The 20,630-nt window shown below is 42.4% G+C and overlaps 1 protein-coding gene across 2 annotated transcripts in view; it reads right to left on the bottom strand.

Moving 5' to 3' along the window:
* Window positions 1–20,630, bottom strand: part of adkb (adenosine kinase b) — a 100,933-nt gene that overhangs the window by 15,197 nt on the left and 65,106 nt on the right. For both annotated transcript variants that reach the window (XM_054598894.1, XM_054598895.1), the window contains exon 7: window positions 13,663–13,833. In XM_054598894.1, coding sequence (XP_054454869.1) covers window positions 13,663–13,833 — 171 coding nt within the window. The remainder of the gene's footprint in view (window positions 1–13,662; window positions 13,834–20,630) is intronic.

The following is a 20,630-nucleotide window of genomic DNA, read 5'->3' as shown; positions in this document are numbered from 1 at the left end:
GTATTGGTATGATAAATACTATATGGTGGTAAATATGCAATTACCGCGACTACACAGGCAAGTCAATAAAACTGAAATGATAGGCAATAAAAGTAACAATTTCTTAAGGGGTTTACATGATTAATATTCAAAAATCTTATTTTTTCAGGCTGTGTATGTTTCACATTAGACGTGTGCTGTTTCGGTATGTAGTTGTAGACGGTTTTCAGATGACGGTCCATGTGCTTCTACAGCTGTCGCAACAATGACAAGTGCTTCGAGTGACATCTGGGCAAAATCCTCTTGTGCCCAAAAAAAGCATCTCGTTTGTTCGGAGATTGCTGTGATTGCATGCTCGCCTTTTGATGATCCGCTCAGAGTCTGATTCCGAAAGGAGAGAGAGGACTGTTGCAGATTTCGTGGGGGCCCGTAAATTCTCCTCCCTCTCCTCCTCGGGCAAACAAGGTAAAAGATAACAAGGCGGGCTGAGAGCATGAGCCCTCTGCAGCCATCGTTAGTATAAAGCTATCAGAATGTGTGAGATGTTGCTGCTGTCAGAGGCTTAAACAGTCAAAGGGATATTTTTAGAGAGCTTAAGCTAATAATCCAGAGCCCAGTCAGGGGGGCGGGAGTCTACAATTTCTTGCCAAGCAAAATGAAAGAGGAAATACACACTTCATGCAAAAGGGCAGCTCTCAAAAGCTTCACATTTTGTTTTTCCTTGACACCGTATGTGACAGGAGTCTAGCAGGTCTGGTCTGTGCGGCCATAGTGTGTAGGTAGGTTACCCATGCTGCATAGACTTAATTATCTTCCTTTTAATGAAGCTTAACTGCTTTAATATGCATCCAGACTTTATATAATACCTTATCTAAACAGAAGAGTAAAGTTGGCCTTCAGGGCTCTGGATAACATAACGATAATCCAACCCTACTACATTTTCCCATTGCGCTCTGTTGAGTAACACTGGTCATTCATCTCCCAAATAAAAAAGGGAGGAAAAAACTTCCAAGATCCATAGCCCTGTCCAACTTGCTACTAAGCATCCCATGACAGACATATCCTACTGGCCATAACATTGAATGCATACGTGCTCTTAAAGCGCCATGGTGTACGAGGTCACTTGAACGATAAGAAATTAATTAAACTAGAGAAGTTGTTATTTGCTCTCATCATAAAATATTGCCAGCTACAAACCAAAGCAAGCATTTAGTTTTTCCTCCCCTGCGAAAACAAGCTGTTGAGCATATGTCACAGCAGGAGTGAGACTTGGGGAAAAAAAAAATAAAGAAATAGAAATCCAATTTCGGTGTTTCCCAAAGAATCTAAATCAAAGAGCAAACCTCAGTGCTAAGGTTAATAAAAGCTGATAAGCTGAAAAGCATAACTCCCAAGGCCATTCAGAAAATAGGCATTTGCTTGACCGTGTTACCCCGAGCTGATGCCGAGGCAGAAATTGAATTGTATTTGACATTGTGCGTGTGTGTGTGTGTGTGTGTGTGTGTGTGTGGGGGGGGGGGGGGCAGCCCTGACAAGTCATTTACAACAACACCCCTGTTTTCTTCTTCATTTCTTGGCATTTCAATATATGTTACACATCGTTTTCATGCTTACAACCATTTAATGGAGAACTGACTCTCAGTTGTAGGGTTGACTTAATAATGCAATAGCTGGCTTCGTCTGCAAACTGTGCAAACCAAAAGGAGAATAGATAATCTGGTCTGGACAGATGAGTTGACCTCAAACCTGTCAAGCTAAACTGAACATGACTGGGTCATGACATCTCTAATATTTCAGCCAATTATCAACACTTAAATACATTATATTATCTATGCATAACAGTGACAGATGACAGCGTCCTCATTCCCTGCATGTAAGTGTAAGAAGACATCACTGAGGCGAGTCCAACAGCTTCCATAAATGCCCAGTGAAAACAACATCTGGCATCCAACTCAAGCGTTTCCAGTCAGATTACCACAGCATACATTACAGGTCGATGGGTGGGGGGTGGAGAGGGAATAACTAATCGAGGCGATGGTTGTTGGGATTGTAAATGCCCTTGAATTGGACTTGGGGTCACAGAGATGACGCCTCCTGGGTGTCAGGACGTCAGCCCCCAGCGGCATGAGTCCAGGTGCCGCTGAAACGGGAAGCTGCCACGTCAAAGATATGTGGGCCGATAACGACCGCAGGTGACTATTAATATGATCATGCGAGATGATAGCGCCTCACTCATGCTGGGTGGAGGCAAGGCGGCCGCCTGCTACAGCGCGCGGACAGATTAGGAGGAATAAATCACCTGTACTGAGCACTCCTGTAGCTCCCAGGAGAATGCAGCAATCCTGCTCAAGCATGACATGCCACAAACATGAGGGTAAACACACACACGGAGCAACACACTCCAGAGAGGCAGGAGTCGCTTTTACTGCCTCTGGGAATTTACTCAACAACAACTGATGGCATTTGACTTTAGGTTTCCCAGGCCATTAAGTGGCATGTTTCATCTCTACCTAGTTATTTCCATCCATGGGGGGGTTTGTGTGTGATCGTACAGGGTTTTTTGTGACTTACATCTGCCACGCACAGGAAGTTTAGCTTAATTCCAAATGAGGGCTTCCTACAACTCCCAAATGTTTTACGTTAAATCTGTCTTCTTATCAGCGTTTCTCTAATGTCTTCAGGCAAAGACAGCTAAGCAGCAAGAAACACCTGCTGGCAATTGAGAATTTTTTAATTTCTAAATAATCCCATTATTTCTACCTCTACTATAACTTCTTCCGCTGCTCACCAGATGGTGTATTGTTGTGAGAAAGAGCATTTACATTAGCATTACCTTCTGCGGTGCATAAGAGAGTATTCATTTTCAACTGCTGTCAAACCCCTGTGCTCGCCTCAGGATATGTTCATTATATAATGCACTGTTGTAATGTCACTTTGGGGGCTAAAAAATTCAAAATCCATTATAATTGAGTAACTGTTGAATCATTCATTCAAATTACATGTATATGTTTTGTTTATTGTTTCTAACATACTACGGCTGCACATTGCACACTTACGGTTAACGCACATTAAAACTAAATATGTTTGATGGCTGAGTAGCTCTGTATTATGAATACATAGTCTGCATAATTTAGCGCTACACAAACGCTGGATAACTTTACAACCAAACTTTTCTTTATTTTCCTCTAGCCAACAAGCACGAGCCTTAACAGGAACGCACCAATATGCTATTGCAATTCAAATTGTGTATGTTTGTATCATACTAACTTAGCAGCTCAAGTGCAGAGTGAAAAAAGAGGCATTATCAGCACAATGTACTAAAATGTACTGAACGCCTATTCAAGATGGAGCTTTCAATTTTTCAATGCTGGATAGTTAACAGAGTGATAACTCGTGTTTTACTCATTTTTAATATTAAACATTTTGCGAGTCTCTCTGTGGTGTAAATTTAGCACATCACTGTTTTCCTCTTTAGTAGAAATACACAGTAAGTAGTATACATTTGATTTGTTTAAGTGCTTTGGGGGCCCTTTGTTAGTTATCTCAGGGAACATTGACTTATATTAGTAACATGATTCAATTTCTTTCCTTATGTAAACAACATAATAAATCTATAGCCGTTTGCCTACCATGCCTTATGGTTAAAGTCTTTCCCTGTTTTTCTCACTAAAACCAGAGTATATTTCATCGCCGTTTCTGACCTCGAGTAGCTGCGACTTAGGTGTCTGATGCAACTACTGTATGTCATTGCAGGCGTATTGCTGAGGACCCAAGGAAGCGCAGCGTCGAGCGTGAAGCCGTTTGTATGAGCGGTTATCGAGAAAGCTGCAAGCAGCAACACCACAGGCTTTCTAGACAGGCATCTTTCAACCGTCAGTGCACTAGCTGAACCAGAATCAAGGAAATACCCAAAAATAATATGCTCGAACATTTCCCTTTAAATCCATTTTGATGAGATTTATCCAAACTTGAAAGCAGGTGCTGGGTTGACTCAAGCTTTCCTGTGACCAATTTCAACAGTGCCCTTTCTTGCCAGTCCATTACACACTTTAAGCAACAGCCTCTGCTCCCAAACTATCTCCGTCTGCCTACAAGGGCAGGAGAGAGGACTCTTAGAAAGCCCACGGGGACGACAGCAGAACCTACAGCACAGGTCCAAAGGTTAAACAATCGGAAACATGTGCAGTACATAAATATCTCTGCCGATAGCAATCCCGGCATGGGGAAAGCAGGGTTTGCATAAGGGGCTCAGAACAGAGGATGTGACCTCAGATAGAGCAGGAGGGAGCAGGCAGACATTCAGCCGGTCTGGTGGTGCTAATGGAAGCTGTGGCAGCGGCAGTAGCAGCTTTTTTCTAAGGGGAGTTAGTTATCAGCCTGATGGCCTTATCAGCACTGAGGGCCTCTATCACACATCTCACCTTTGGGCTCTAACAAGGGGTCAGTGCACAACGTCAGACTACCAGAGACTGGCCATCTCTCAAGCAACGGCAGTGGATAAAGGGAAGGATGGTGAATGAACCAGACTGCTCTAGAGGCAGAGCTTACTTTTGCCTCAGTTTCAAGTTGTATTGATTGTCTTGCAATTTGTTTGGTCAAGGTCCACCTTATTGAATTTTTCAGGATCCAGGTCTTCACAGTTCGAAGATTACTTTTTTCTTAGCCACGCATATGAAAGCAACTGAATTGCAAACTTGATTCCAGCTCTTTGGGGCAAAGCTTCAAGGTCAATACATCAATTGATCGAAACAACGTGTTTGGGTGCAGTAAGCTAGAGAAATGTTAAACACTTGTGGAGTTTAAGTTCTCTTAATGCCCTCTAGTTTCATACACACACTTTCATCTGCTAAAGTTACCACAATGCTTTTTTTTTTTAGATTTACCAAAAGTTGGTATTTTAGTTTTGCCAGTACTCATCTTTCTTGCTATAAGAAAAATGCACCAATCAGGAAGTAAGTAGATAAGAATCCCCAACACTTTGAGTAGCTTGCTCATGTTGCAAGTGAGTCAAATCTGATCAAAACACATCCACACAGTCCTGATGAACCAGATTAGGTTTAAGTGTTAACTACCATCAATTTGAAGCTAACGGATGTCTTTTCTAATTTAAAGTATGATGGTTTATTTTGTCACAAATGTTAAGTATTCTAGAGAAATACAAAATGTTTAACCTAGTTTTCAGTTGCTGTTAATTGCTTATATCATTGTGCATTTCGGCTGTCATGCAAGTGTCATTAAATACGATTATTCTCTTGTTTTCTCTCGGTTTTCTATGAACATAAACACATTTGTTACCTTTGCAGATGTTTCATTGCGTGTAACTCCGCTTCAAATAATGACCTGCAAACGGTTATGATTGTACATTTATTTTTCACTCTGGGTAAAAAGAGTTTATTGAAAAGACTGCTGTAAAAACTTTTGATGAGGTTAAATTTTCCGCAGCTTATTATCCAGTAAAATACAAAAGATGTCTGGTTCCAGGCACTGCAAACAAAAAGGTCAAGAAAGCAAACTGTTTTCTTTCCCCTCAGTGAACAGAACGGTGACCATGTCCTCCTGTGTATAATAAACATATGGGCATTTGGCCTGCTCTATTTACCCCCTAATGAGAAACAAAGATCTGCTCTGGAGGGACTTGCATGCTTCAGACAATGAAAAACCCAGAGAGGAAAAAAAAAAAGAAGCTCTCAGTATAATTTGAACCATTTGTGTGCACAAGGGACATGAGAGCTTTGTCTGAATAAATTGGCCATAGAAAAATTGAGATGATGTCCAACGTGTTGATGTGGCATAAGATGGCCATTTGCCAAATGAAAAGCTGCATGGAGGGCAGGGGCCACTCAACAAGGAGGCTTAATCATTTCACATTTATGCACACAGCTCACATGTGATGGATGTTGCAGGGAGAGCGAAACAACGCCATGGTAAGGTAATACTGGCATGATGCAATCCAAAAAGCCACAATAAATAAAATAAAAAAACTTGCATTTCATTCAGTTCAAGTGGGAGCGACATTTCTGAAATAAAAGCCCGTAGGTTTTATTATCCATGGAATGAAGCAAATTAATTTGGTACTGCGGGTGGGTATATTATGCTTGGTCTTTATGTATTTGTCACTTTCTTATAAAGAGTTTTCTAACCATGAGGGAGATTGGGAGAGTTCTCCAAAACGACACTGGAAAACATGACTGAATAGCCGGGAGTGTGGGAATACAATCATGAGTAGACAAAGGCCAGTCCTCCTGCCAACTCTGTGTGGATAAGAGGATTTGGAGATGGGGTGGGAGCAACCAGCCAGACTCCAAGCAGCAGTGATTTTGGGGGGGAAGAGGACAGGGATGAGGGTTGTAAGGCTATCTGGGAAGTCCGTCGGTGTTCAAACTTTTGTGAATCTGTCAAGCAACAAGCTGATATCCTGCACTCTCTCCTGCTGTGACAGAAATACACTGGCCTCAGCGCCAGCAGAACGTGGGCACTATTGATCTGCTCCCAGCGCAATATCTCCTCTTACATCCATAATTATTCTCCTTCAGAGGACTCCACCGTGTGCCCTGGCTGCCCGGCTGGCAGGCTGGCTGGCTTTCTATCCGCCTCCTTGTTAAAGATGCTCTATGGTCTCACATTTCACGTCGCACTGCCAAAGACCCCCCTCTCTTAACCCAGGCATTTTCGAATATTTCATGGTTCAATCCCGGGGCTGGGGAAGGCGGCTTCGGCACGGCACAATTACTGTGGTTAGTCGGACTCCTCTGGTGGAGCCGTGCTGGCTCCCAAAGTACCATGACTCGCAAGCAGACAGGCCAGGAAAAACAGAGGAATGTTGGAGAGATCATTCTTCTTCCATACTCAACACTCTCTTTGACTCTATACACACACACACACACAAGAAAAGGCAGAAACTCTCATTGAAGCAGTAATTTGTGACACTTCATTTGATCGAGTGGTGGTTTACAACCTTTTTGCCGTGTGACCCTTTAAAGTCAGACTTTTGAAAGAAGAAATAACACAATTTTCCTCTTGCAAATGAAAGGCTGAATTCATAAGCAATAAAAGGCTCACTTGCTTCATTGTATGCCCTTTTGCTACTTCAGCCTCACTTGGAAAGAGCTTTTAGCCAATAAAGATAGCAATGTTATAGAAAACGTTAGGTATATATTGCTGCAGAACTCATTTGAGTGAGTCAGTTTGCTGACTCTTTGTACTACTGTTAAACTATATTTTAGCATGTTGAACATTTCAGTTGTTTTATCACAACAATAAAACAAGCAAACATCTCAGCAGCTGTTTCCTGCTGGTGGCATGGATGTCAGGATATAGTGTTCCAAATTGGCGACCTATTCGCTCCAATTAAAACTGCTCAAGTGGGCACAAACATCGAAAAAGTTTTGCAGGCTGCCTCTGATGCAAAAGAGTTAGAGGCTGAACTGCTGGCTCCCTCATAAATGTATTGTAGAAAAATAACTCACTAGTATAACGGCACTTAAACATTTTTATTGGACCAAATGGCAAAAATTGTCATCGTGGATACAAATAGCCAATTTGGAGTGTTTGTTACGGCCAGGAAACTGTTTTAATTTGACTGTCACTTCTTTTAGAATGATTGTGCACCTCTGATTGTGGCCACTCTGCCAGAATTGCTGCACAGCTAAATGCTCTTCCTGGGGGTTCCCTCTACTTGCTCTCAGTCAGATTGCCTAATGATGATGTAATTCAGTGGTTCCCAGCTAGTCCACTCTGAGTGGGTCACGGGTATGCGGGTCAACTTCCTCGAAACAAAGCTTTGTATTGCCCTGTTCTTATCATCAGGCCTGTTTGCATGATATGCTGGGAAAAATATAAAGAACAGTTTTTTATAGCCTGAGTAAGCTGAATTAGTTGTAACTGCTTGTGCAATGCTTATAGTGTGTTTTCAAAGTTGTCTTTAAGCCCTTATTGCACTCTCTTGCTACATGACTTCTTATTTTCACCACTTGTTCTTTGTGCGCCTTTTCAATTTGCTTATACATAAATCTTAGTGGAATTGTGAAAACGTCGAAAACAATCTTGAAATATCGCAAAACAAGTTTTTACGCTTGGCTGAGGAAGAAATTTGTGAATCAATAAAAGCAAAATGTGAAAAGAGAACTGGAAACAGATTTATAGAGGAAATGATGATGTACATGAAGCATGCAGCTTCAATGCCTCTGCTCCGCTGAAACGACCAAAGAATAGGGCAGAGTAAAAAAGACAGACAACCATTCCCGCTCACATTCACACATACGGGCAATTAAGAGTCATCAATTAACCTAAGCTGCATGTCTTTGGACTGTGGGAGGAAGCCGGAGAACCCAGAGGGAACCCACGCTGACACAGGGAGAACATGCACAACTCCACACCACTGTGCAGCCTGTTTCAATTCAGCTAAATTGAAATAGTCTTGCTGTATTTGCATCTCCTTGTCACCAGTTGATACCTGTCGATGAGTTAAGAGCCGTTTAACTAATAAGAGATAAAAGAAAATAATATTATGGGTTTTTTTCAGCATCTTGCATCATGATGCAAGATCCTGGTCCCGGGGTCGGGATCCATTGATCTAGCATCCAGCAATTTTTTTTTTTTAAATAAATAAAACAAGGCAGCTTTTGAATTTGGCAAATCATCACAGCTAATGTGCGCTATGACTCACCATGACTGTACGTCATAGTGAAGGTCGATGTACTCTGGCGCTGCGCGGAAGGTATGTGACTCATCACAGAAATAGGGCATTCAATTAAAAATGAAGTTGTGAAAGACACAAAGGAGAGCGGCAGCTAATACTTCATGTCTTTGCCTCCAATGACACATCGTGATTGTTGCGCTTCGCCAGTGTTGGAGATGGGTCTGCGTTCATCCTCAACAGTTGGCCTGTGGGGCCTTGTGAATAAACACATGGAGGTTAATGTCTCATGTTCTACCCCGTTCTCTGCCGACAGCTCTGACAGGAGGAGAGCGAGAAGAGCCTTAAAGGAAAGCTGTTTCGGTAATTCGCTAATCTGGCTCTCACATCTCTTTGTTTTAGGCGGGGAGACGGGATATTTTCCTCGAGCTACCGTTGAAAAGTACACGTCGAGTCCGCTGTGGGTGAGCTGTCAAGGGGAAATTCTTTCTCCTATTATTTTCTTTCCGCTTTTTAAAAAAAAAAAATGTTTTTTGCAAGAACACCCCTCATACCCTAAGGGGCCTTTAGTGAACTTGCGATCACCCACACATACTGACAGCAGCGAGCACGTACTTCCACGGTCCCTCTCACGTCACAGAGGCGATAAACAGCCACGGGGCTCGCCACAGAGATAAGGCTTCCAAGCAGTCTATCAAACAAACAAAGCCAAATGACGAATCTGGAAGGATGTAAAGAAATGACGCTATGTTGCCCGTGTATCTCCTCTGCCGGCCTATTTTTCCATCCACACTGACACACATATAGTATATACTTGTACACCCACTTCAGCCTGTCCTGGAAAAATCATTAGAGCCCCCACCACCCCACACACACTGCATGCAGATGGAGAAAAATAGGGCTGAGAGCCAACATGCCTGAGGGGCTTTTTCATGACAATAACCTTCTGTAGAGCTGCTTGTATCCCTCCACCTAGATCAGGGAGAGGTGCTGAGGGATGGATGGGAAAATAAGCGAGATAACCGTACAAAATATTAGGCGAGGAACATTCACACAAAGTACAGAGAAGGAAGAAATCCGTGTCATTTGTGCTCTCATGGCCTGGAGAGATGGCAGGCTAAATGCTCTTTTAAAACAGCTTGAACATTGAAATGATGATGGCTCCTTTTGCCTCAGCAAAGCACATTAATACATAGCCGAATGCCATTTCCACTTTTCTTAAATGGCTCACCTATTGAGTATTCAATTACAATGGCTGTCTCTCGCTTGGAAGACGGGGCTGGGACCCATAAAAATAAGCTCCCTCTGAGTGTGGAGCTGCAGAACGCATTGGACAGCAATGGAAGGCATAAAAAAGCTCCTGTATGGGGGTGGTATATATAATGTTAATGGCAGAGGAGTGAGGAGGTTGTTGGGTATTGGCTGTGGGGCAAAAAAACTAAGCTGCTCATCTGCGGTAGCATTTTATTAAGGAAGCATATTTTTAAACCATTTGCGCAGATACCAAAAAAAAAAAAAAGAAAAGAGCCAAAGCACATGTAATGATCAAAATTGAGAAAACCATGAATCCTGGCTTTAAAAAACATCAGTCAGGGTGATTAATTCAGTCTTGATTAATCGTTCCATTTGTCTATGATATGTCTAAAATTCCACTATACAAATCCGCCAGTAATGGTCCAATCCTCCCCCCCATTGTGTGGTTTATCTCTTATGCTCAAATAGCAAAAGCAAATTGTGGCTAATTTTATCGGCGAATCCACTGGCATGTGGTTTTTCCAGCGGTAATGATTCCCTCATTCGGGCCTAATTAACTGCAGCCATTAAATGGAGGGAAATGTAATGCCCTGGGTTCCATGTCAGGTAGTCAGAGGAGGACAGCACAGAAGGACTCAATTAGGCCTGCGCTGTTCCCAGGTTATCACACGACATGTTTGCCAATTAAATGGAGTAGCGTCTGATGTCTATGTGCCTCTGTCGGCACCATCTCAGGCCGTAGCGGCGCAGAAACGGCGTCGCTAGCCTCTCCACCCCCCACCCCCACCCACCAGTGAAGGAACAGACACTACACTATGCCCCAAAAAGGCAGTAATTACAGGATGGATGGGAGACTGTTATATAAGTACGAGGCTGCCGATAGGCCAGGCAGGGCCTGCTGATGCCAGGTTTCAAACAAGTACCAGCAGGATCGAGTTACAGCAGAATTACCAAGGGTAGACTCAGTCAGGAACAGAGAAACATTTCAACATCAGAAGCAGGCTAAAACAAGGGAAGAAACATTGGCTATTGACATTTTTTTGGAGTCTGTTGCACGACTGTTTTGGAAATTTCAAATGATCAAAAGGGAATTCTGATCCGACTGAAAATAAGATCCAAGTCTTGACAAATAATGCAGCACTCAATTCTCAAAAACTTCAATCTTGCCTAAAATTATTATTAGTCACTCTCAAAAACATGAGATCTTACAGCTGCTTTTAACATATTTCCCCAAGTGTGCGCCTCCCTGTATCGTGACTCAGTACGAGTGGGAGGGGAAGGCAGAGACAGGCAGACACATTAGCCTTCCCTTATGGCACACTCTGCAAGGCAATAGGAGTCAGTCAGCATGATCCTGACTGTCACTGACTTGTTATGAAAGCATCGCGGGCTGAGGCTGATCCATCACTTTGGGGGGTGGAAGTTGGGGTGAGAGGACGGCCGGTGGGGGGGTGGCGTGGGCGAGGCAGCCCTGTTGCCTGTCACTCACCATGCACCACTGCATGACCGCCAACCTTGTCTGGCTTGTGCACAATGGGAGGTCTGGGGCTCGACTGTATGAGCAGTCATTCCCCGCGCCCTCCTCCCAGCAGCCAACACAGAGGAAAGGCCAAAAGGAGTCAAAACACTCTGGACAGGCATTAGTCCTATATGGACCCTGGAAGACCTCACTGCTTGAGGCATCTGAGCAGTGAATATCTGCTCTGTTTCCCACTGAGTCTCTTATTTTGGCGGGTCTTAGCCGGGTTCAATTCCAGAGAGCAAGCCCTGACACGGACTCCAAAAAGATAATCTCTCTCAACAAACATACATTGCAATTATCCGGAGTCATTAAAACAGTAATGACTGGAGGTGTGAGCAAACTTCTTAGGCAAACAGTTACAGTACCACCCACCCGAAAATACATAACGCTTGCAAAATATACACCGTGGTTTAGGAGACAGAATCGTCCCTCACAGCAATTAGGAGAGAGAGAGAGAGAGAGAGAGAGAGAGAGAGAGAGAGAGAGAGAGAGAGATGTGCATATGTAAAAGGGAGGTCTTGTGTTGGGAAAGGAAAGAAAAGAGGAAAAAAAAGCTGAAGTCAGCAACAGCAATAAATCCTCAAATGCTGAGCAGTTTCTTCCAGTTCTGTCCTGGTCTGTGGACCTCATCTTTAACCCGGAGACAGGGCTCTGTTTAGTAGCTTTAGCAGTGGGGAGGCCAATTCAGTCCAGCGATCATCCCCCCTCCCCCCACCCCGAAGGTTCAGTTTGTCCAGCGGTGCCTCCGAGTTAAGCTCAGCTGGCCTGTTAGAGGACACTTCCCAGTAGCAGCACGGTCTGTTACTGCAGCTTGACCTCCAAACCAGCCACTCACTTCCACAGCGGCGAGAGAAATCAATAGATCAACCGGCATGAAATGGTGACGCAATTGAGATGAATGATCGCTGGGCTAATTCTTATTCATCCCTTTATGGGGCAGTGATAAGTGAGAAGTTAAATGGATGCTGAGGAGGAATGAGAGCACTGAGTGGAGTGAAACGGTGGACATGACATTTTGAATTTGCTTCAAACAAGGTGAGAGAATATACAAAGTATAAAGCACTCAAGGAGCACATACGTCCACCAATCCTTTGAATGTGTTGTATTAATAATGGAAGATATTCAGAAGTATTTAGCCTGCATCAGGCATGATTGATTGTTTTTAGGAGAAAACCTTGACTGGGACAGAGGGCTTGCACAAGGATGAATTGTGCTTAAACAGGCCCTATTATGCTATTTTCCAGGTGCATATTTTTTATCTCAAGTCACAGTTACAATGTTTACATGCGTTAATGCTCATAATCCGCCTTGTTTTTCTCATCCTGGCTGTCCTGCAGCACCTCTTCTCACCCCCTCTCTGAAAAGCTCTGTTGTAGCGCTTGCTCCTCCTTCCAGAAAGCAAAGTCTGCTCCGATTGGTCAGCTAGCCCGCTCTGTTGTGATTGGTCAACGTTTCACATTTCAAAAAACTCTTCCTCCGGAGCTTCAGCTCCGTCTCTCTCTTTTGTTGTTTGAGGGCCAAACTAGCCGGAAGAAGTTTTACGTCACTTCCGTAACTTTATGACCTCATAGAGTTACGGAAGTGAAGAAGAGAATTAAATGGAGCCGTTTCAGGCAGCTCAGGAGCTTATGAGGGGGAGGGTAACTCCTTTTAGGCGTGGACTTCAGGTTTTACACTTTTACATAAAACAATATATATATAACAAACTAAAGAAGAGGGAAAAAGTGGAAAAGCATAATAGAGCCACTTTAAGTAAAAAAAACAAAAAAAAACACTTTAGACTATTGACCTCGGTTTACATCAAATAGTTTACAACTATTTGGCCATAAAACAAACGTCATTGAAATGTGTTTTAAATTTGGTCAAGATGTATTAAGAAGTAGTGATAAAGGACACAGAGTTGACTATTATCAGCAGCAGGGCTTTTAGCTTAATGCTAATGTCAGCATGTTTATATGTTTAAAATAACCCTTTTACAGGTATAAGGTTTACAGTGTCCACCTTCTATGTATAGCGTGTTAGCATGCTAATATCTTTTGACATTTCAGTCACAATGGCCAAACATTTAACAACACAGGTTTTTGATAAAATCGTTCTTAATAACCAAAAACCAAAACAGACGATCACGACCAAAAAGTACAACCTCCTTTTTGGAGAGAAATATAAGCATGCACAGAGAAACATGTACTGTACATCTTAAACAAAACAATGTGTTGGCAAACATGATTATCTGTCCTAGTGAGGACTGAGCACACAGTCTTGTTTCACTTACCGTCTCGTTGCCAAACAAGATGTCGACGTAAGGCATTACATTCATCAAGGGCTCTTTGAAGAACTGGCTGATGAAAGGTGCAGAGAGGTTCATGCAGAAGATTTTGTTGTTTTCTGAAGCGTGCTTTGCCACCTTCATGATAGACTCCGGGGACACAGTGAGGAAAAAACCCTGAAAACAAGAAGAATATTGACTTGCAGCAGTTTTACATCAATTCATGTGTACAGTGCCACTGTTAAGGCAGCATTATATGTGTTTAGACAACACAACATGGGCCAGATTTCACTAAACTACAAGCTCATATGGACTGAAACACTCTGAACTGCTAATTTGTGGTTTTGAGTCCTGACAAGGCAATTTTAGGATGACAAGGCTTGGTATTATTGAAATAACACAGGAGCCAAAAGAAGAAGAAAAAATAAACAGGGGTAGTACTCAAACATTTATCTGAATGGTTTCTTAGAGCAACAAAGAAGAGGAAAAAGGGCAGGAAAAAATCCATCCAGGACAAAGCCTGTGGCTGGGCTCCAAGGCTCGTACTGGAGGAAGCAACATGCACGTATCCGATGATAGGGCGAACAAAAGTCTCGTCTGGACTCTCCTTACTTGGAAACAAGAGAGGCAGGTCCACTCATTGTGTGAATGAATACAAATCAGGTAAGAAAACACCTTTGTGTTTCAGGTGGAAACCTGAAGCGAGACTCTCCTGCAAGCCACACAAAAACACTTCTCCTTTGATACTGATCTTCTTAACCTTGTTTTTCAGCAACAAGCTGCTCTGTAAAACCACTGTGTCACAATAGGGGGCTAGAGAGGAAAGGAAAGTTTCAGCACAGTGATACATTTAATCTGGCTGAAAAGCTTCCATTGTGGGCTACAGTGCAGTTCTCATTAAAGCACGATGACATTTGCAGCAACGGAGGAGCGACCTCCAGGAAAAAGGAAAGGGTATAATACCGATGAATAGAGGGTGACTGTGCAGTCAATCAAATGTACAAGGCATTACAATACAGCCGTGCTAAGCAGGTGAATTCTTTATTAGACTTTCATGATGTCATTCTATCTCTGCGAAGACAGTCTAGTCCCATGTCCTCTGTTTTTTTTTTTTTACTAGAAATGTCTTCACTTTAAATCCCAGGTCAGCTGGCAGTTGCTGTGTCATGGAACCATCTGTTGAAGACTAAAAAAGGTGTTTTCAATGGATCTGGGAGCACAAAAGGAACTCACTCTGGGCTAATGGCCCATCACTGACCCTGACATTTTTCTTTTGTGCCGTGCCAACGTGTCAGAGGAAGCGGAGATTGTTTTCTGACACAAACGATCTTTTTTTGGTAGTTGAAAATAAACTGTCATGGTTACCGTAATGTTAACACTGATCAAAGGCCGGCGGCTCGATCAAATATCCTGAGGGGTGGTGAACTTTAAAAGCCATGCCACAGCTTCTCTAATCACACACTGGCTCTGTGTAATTTACTGCTAGCCTCACTGCCACTGCCATCACAGAAAATAGCTCAGAACGGTAATACATAAACTGATTACTGAACAAATGATATCCATGTTATTCAAAAAAAATTGTCTCCAACACTTAAATTCTGATTTGAGCACTCTAGTCCATTTTTATATGAAGCAATGCATACACATTTGAATGCTAAAATACATCAAGAAACAAAAACAAGCATCATTAAATAACACACTAATCTTTAAAGATCAACATCAGTTAATATCTCAGGAACTTGAAGCCAATCCTTCGGCTCATATCATCTTATGATCAGTCTAGTTAGAGAATTACAGCAAACTGTCTCAACCATTACATATAACAGATTTGTGCTGTGTTAAATAGTGCTTATGCAGTTTTCCTTGGGCTTTATGTTATATTTAGATAAAGTGTGTTAATCTATGATGTTGCGCCCTCCTCTGATACAAAACACGGTGGGACACCCTGACAAGTAACCTACAAATGAATATCCATTACAAAAAGGCAAAATAACAACGCTGTCAAACATCTAATTAATGACAGAAAGAATCTGACATCTATATCTATCAGAAAACTGATTTATATGTAGTTTCACAAGTTCTGTCAATAATCACTTTTGATGCACAAACATTTAAAATCCACCTATATAGAAAAACCTTTTTGTGAATGCCTGCGGCAGATTTTAAAGTAATGCTGCAGGAATCTTGTTCATAAAAATCATACAGGCCCCATTTTTTCCACCAGGCTCCAAATGTTGTGACTCCAGTGGCTTGTGGGAGTAAAAAAAAGCCTCAGTCTGAGCCATGTGAAATTCCAGTTCCCATCAGTAGTCTGTGCCGACTACGAAACGGGAGAAGTTAAGTCTTTAGTACTGCGGTGCAGATCGTGTATCAAGAATGCCAGCTCCAGTTTCCCAGGTGTCAGAGAGCCCTGTGAAGTGGGGTTACTATCACATTTCCAGGTCAAGATGATCAAAGCTCTGGGTACACTTCGTACAATTTCCAACCAGACAAAAACATTCATAACTGCATTTTCCTGGCAGACAATAATGCAGAGCGATGTTTGGCCATGTCAAGTGGTAATTTGAGGGTAGAGTTGGAAAGGCAGGGCATCCATTTACAATGTTTACCCTAAAAAGGGGAATGACTTCCACTTTGCTCACACAAAGAAAACATCTAAATGCTACTCTGAGATGAAATTAGAGGTAATCTCACCATAGAGGTCCTAACTATACAGCAGCAGCACGCTATCGCACTTTCCCCTTCATTGTATCAGTGTTTTCCCCGGGGCTGCTCACATCTGAGAAGCTGGGTGTGATGGATGGCATGGTGTCACCGGGCTTAAAATAAAAGTGGACATCTGAAGGTTAAAAATTATCTATTTTGGGAAGGGCATTTTCATTTGCACCAGCAGCAGCAGCAGCAGAGGTGGTCATGGAACAGGAAAGGTTTTTTTTTTTCTCTCAGGTCTATTTTAATTCTGCAGGGATAAGAGGGAGGGTTCAAAGTACTGTGTCATGGAGGTTTTGTTTGACATTTCCTATTACCCAGAAATGATGGAATGAATTTAAAACAATCACCACTGTAGTGAAAAGAGTAATTCTGCAATCATACTAAATGAAATCAAATCCCCATATATTAGGCAAGTTTCTTTATACAACCAGAAGTCACAAGTTCCTCACAGCGGGTTTGACAATCTTCAGACTATCATTAGAGGTGCTAAATTCTAAAATCAGAGCATTAATATAGCAGCAAACAACTATTTGAAATGTTAAGATATAGAGGAGTGCTGGCTACCTGACTAGAGAATTCAGCATGTTCAATCTGTGGAGGAGATAATTGGCCAAACCAATTAATTGGTTGACCCCCTACTACCAGCTGGTATAGAGAGTTATTTCCTCTAACGCAGGTCCGTGTTCAAGAGGAAGTTTTTGGACAAGACACAGGCGGCGAGAAGCGACGCAACAGTTGGCCTTCTTCACTGCTAGTTCTTTAGTGCCGATTTGGTGTGTCTGGACCTATACGGCAGTAGGTAACGCACTCGGATAAACACTGTTAGCTTTGTCAGTGCTGTTCGTTGTATGCTCTGAATTCCTATTGAGCACATTTTAAGCTGCTCTTATCAATATTTTATATTATAAGGGATAAAGTTACTATCTATGAAGCCAAAAAGATCGCTCGTAGTGATGAACCCACTTAAAATGATCACTTGGCTGTTCAGTACCCCTCAGCTCTATGTAGCTTTTTGGCGTCTTTCATGTCATTGTTTTTGGTTTTGTAACCAAAACTTAACTGTTTTGGTTCAGTCTCTCATCAGAGTTCTTTCCAGATGGAGGAGGCAGCTGTTTTCAGTAAGCTCTGCTAATCCCACTGTACACTACCTGCTCAGCACCAAACGGCAGACAGACAAAGTTGGTGACTAGCTGGTGGATGAAAAGGAGCGTTTAGCAACTAAAGAGCCGGATATTTCCCTCAGGACTTGATTAGTGTTTGAGGAGACCAAACCAAAACTAAAAAGGAAAGGGATTATTCTACCATGGAGCTCACACCGTCACTAACGGCACTCACTGCACTAATATCGTCTCGTTTTTTTTAAGACAAAAAAGCAATTTCAGCGAGAAGCAGACAGAAGGGTCTACAATATGTGTATATCCAGTAGGATATATCCAGGATGTCAAACTGATTTAGCGTTGAGAACAGGTTAAAAGATAAATAAGTTAAAGCGTACAGATCACAGTGAAGAAGTGAACGACTACCTGACAATCATGAAGACAATAAAATGAAGGAACAGCAACATTCCTGTAATGCTGGGTCGGTCTTTATTCACTGTTACAATCATTAAAAAGCAAAAGCAGCATGTGTAGGCATTCAGTACACCTTCAGTGGCTAGCATAGCATAGAAGTGCTAATGCTAGTTAATAATGTGCTAACATGCTCTGTTAAAGTTAGCTCAACAGGTTTTTAACGTAGAAACGCAACGTCCTGTGTAACAAGCAACACTATTACACAACATCTAATCATGACTTTATTGAAATTCCACAAATTCTGAAATTATTGCATTAGAGTCTATGGAGCAGAGCCGGTTAGTTGTTAAACCCTGTACGGAGCTAGCTGATATCTAGCTATGATTGGCCAGTCTGCGTTCAGAGGGTGGGACTTAGCAAAGGGTCAATTCAGGTAGAAAAACCTCTATCTGGATAAAAAATGGGAGACGTCTCGGGAAGAGCAACAGAAGTGGGATCCCTCTTCTAGGATGGATAAGGCATGAAATATGTGGTGCTTGTGAAAAGTAACAAAGCAGAGAAAAGGAAATACAGGCGCTTGTTTTAGTGATATATTCCTTGTTGTCAGAAAAGCCCTGTGAGCTAACCGGCAGTGTTTCAAAGCTTTTCAAAAGCCAGCCCAGGCCATGCTATCCCTGTCATTACCATACACAGCCCCCCCATCATGCTCTCTGGTGCACAGGGTTCATTACACAGAATTAGATGTCACACAGATCAGAGCGCACATGAGGCCACACACTGCTATCCTCCTCAGTTATCTCTGTAAAGCACCATTGCGAGGTGGATCGATAGCTGAGGTTTGGAGCTTCATTAGCTCAGTATGACTCCATCTCCATCAAGACACCTCCGGCACGCCAGTGTTGCAAGATATATTTTACTCCCCAATCCTGAAGGTCCTGCTGTTTTACACACACGAACACACACACACACACACGGACAAACAAGACCTTCACACATGATGGGGGGGGTTAGGGGAATCTGTGTCAGTCTCTGGCTCGATAAACAGGAGAAAGAAAGAGGCCAAACAAACAGAGGTAAGTGATAAATGGTGTCACAAAGTGCCTCGAGTGAAGGGAAAACAATTACAAGGATGAAAAGAGTTCATTTGTGGCTTTTCACAAAAAAAAGCAACTGAGATTTTTTTTCACAATGCTAATGATGTTTTGTTTGCATTGAAACGGCTAGTTGGTCTCATTAAGAAACAAGTTCAATTAAACCAACTAGAGGAAATAAATGTGTTAGTACGTTGCAACATGATTCAGCATCCCCTGCACTTTCAGGATGTTTTGATCCGACTGCAAGGCAATCCAACCGCACTGATAGCATCTGCCTCGTCTTCTTCTCTCTTCCATTAAGAATCATGTTCTGGAGAAGCTTATCAGACATCTAGGAATTCCTCCACTTCTTGTGAGGGAGCTGGAGGGAGGCCAACTGTACTGGAAAGGGAGGGCCGTGCTTTTAAAAGGCCGCTTTGAGATGAGGAAAAGGGGGCTATCATGTCAGACGGGATCTCTAGGGCAACATAAATGTGCCACAAATGCTGGATTTAACAACTGGGCAGAGACATCACTTGCTAACCGCTGCAGTAGTTATTTCTAAAACATTTTCTCTAGTTTAAATATTACCTGATTCTCAAGCTAGCGGATATCCCCCCCCCAAAGTCGTGAAGGTTTCTTGGGGTGTACGTGAAATATAAAGATGCAGCTAAAAGGGGTTGTGGCGATAACCAAACATACCTGGCCAAGGTCGTCTTAATGAGCATGGATAAAACAAGACATTAGAGCCAACCACAAAGCACTTGAGGGGAGCGTGTGTCACACTACCAGCCTGCAATTTGTACAACCATCAGGGACTGTAATTACATTAACCTCAGACGCCTCCACTCTGTAAAGCAACGGGTGAAACTCCTTGCATGAAAGAAAGAAAAAAAAAGAAGAAAAAAAGGTTTTTCACCCCAACTTGAGGATAAGGTTTTGTTGGCATCACAACATTGGAAGAATTGGTTTGATTTGAGTGGTATCTCACTAAAAGTAATTTGAGATCAGCTCCGGGGTCTTTTCAAATGGCTGCCTTTTGCTCTCCTGTTAAGCTCTACGGTTTAAAAAAAAAAAAAAAAAAAAAAAAAAAAAAAAAAAAAAAAAAAGTGTTGGCCGGGGGAAGAGGCCAGCCTGAGCGGGAGAGCGGGATGCCAAGGAATGTACTTAAGATCTAAAACAGACAAGATTTAAAGCCAAGAGCATTTAAATGCCAATACTAATCCAAAAAATAATTCACCACATAGTACAAACCGACTCTCCCTTACAGATACCATATGTTACCTCAGTGAGCAGATGAAAGGGGAAAAACACGATGCCAGAAGAGATGCTTTCTTCTCCTAAAATGGTGTTATCTTGGTAATGAAAAAGAAAACCATGCTTCTCTCTAGCTCCCGCTTCAAGTTTCTAAAGCCAGTCTATATGTTCTACTCTCTCTGGTTCCTACTGTTGTTCTTGCCAACATCATTGGGAGATTAGTCGAGAACAAACTGTTTGGTTTGCAGGGAGTTAAAGTTTGCTAATGCACACACTCTCAAGTGTCCTTGTCTGCCACACTGCACTTAATTAGCATTTTAGTGCGAGGCAGTTCTCTCTCTCCTTCAGTACCTCTGAAGGGGAAACATCACTCCGACTCACACAAAACACATACTCACATACACTTATGGAGTCAAGTTGA

Source organism: Anoplopoma fimbria, chromosome 5, assembly GCF_027596085.1.
Source record: "Anoplopoma fimbria isolate UVic2021 breed Golden Eagle Sablefish chromosome 5, Afim_UVic_2022, whole genome shotgun sequence".
NCBI classification, from domain to species: Eukaryota; Metazoa; Chordata; class Actinopteri; order Perciformes; family Anoplopomatidae; genus Anoplopoma; species Anoplopoma fimbria.
Note: the sequence above shows the minus strand (reverse complement) of the source record. Positions and strands in the feature narration are given on the sequence as shown.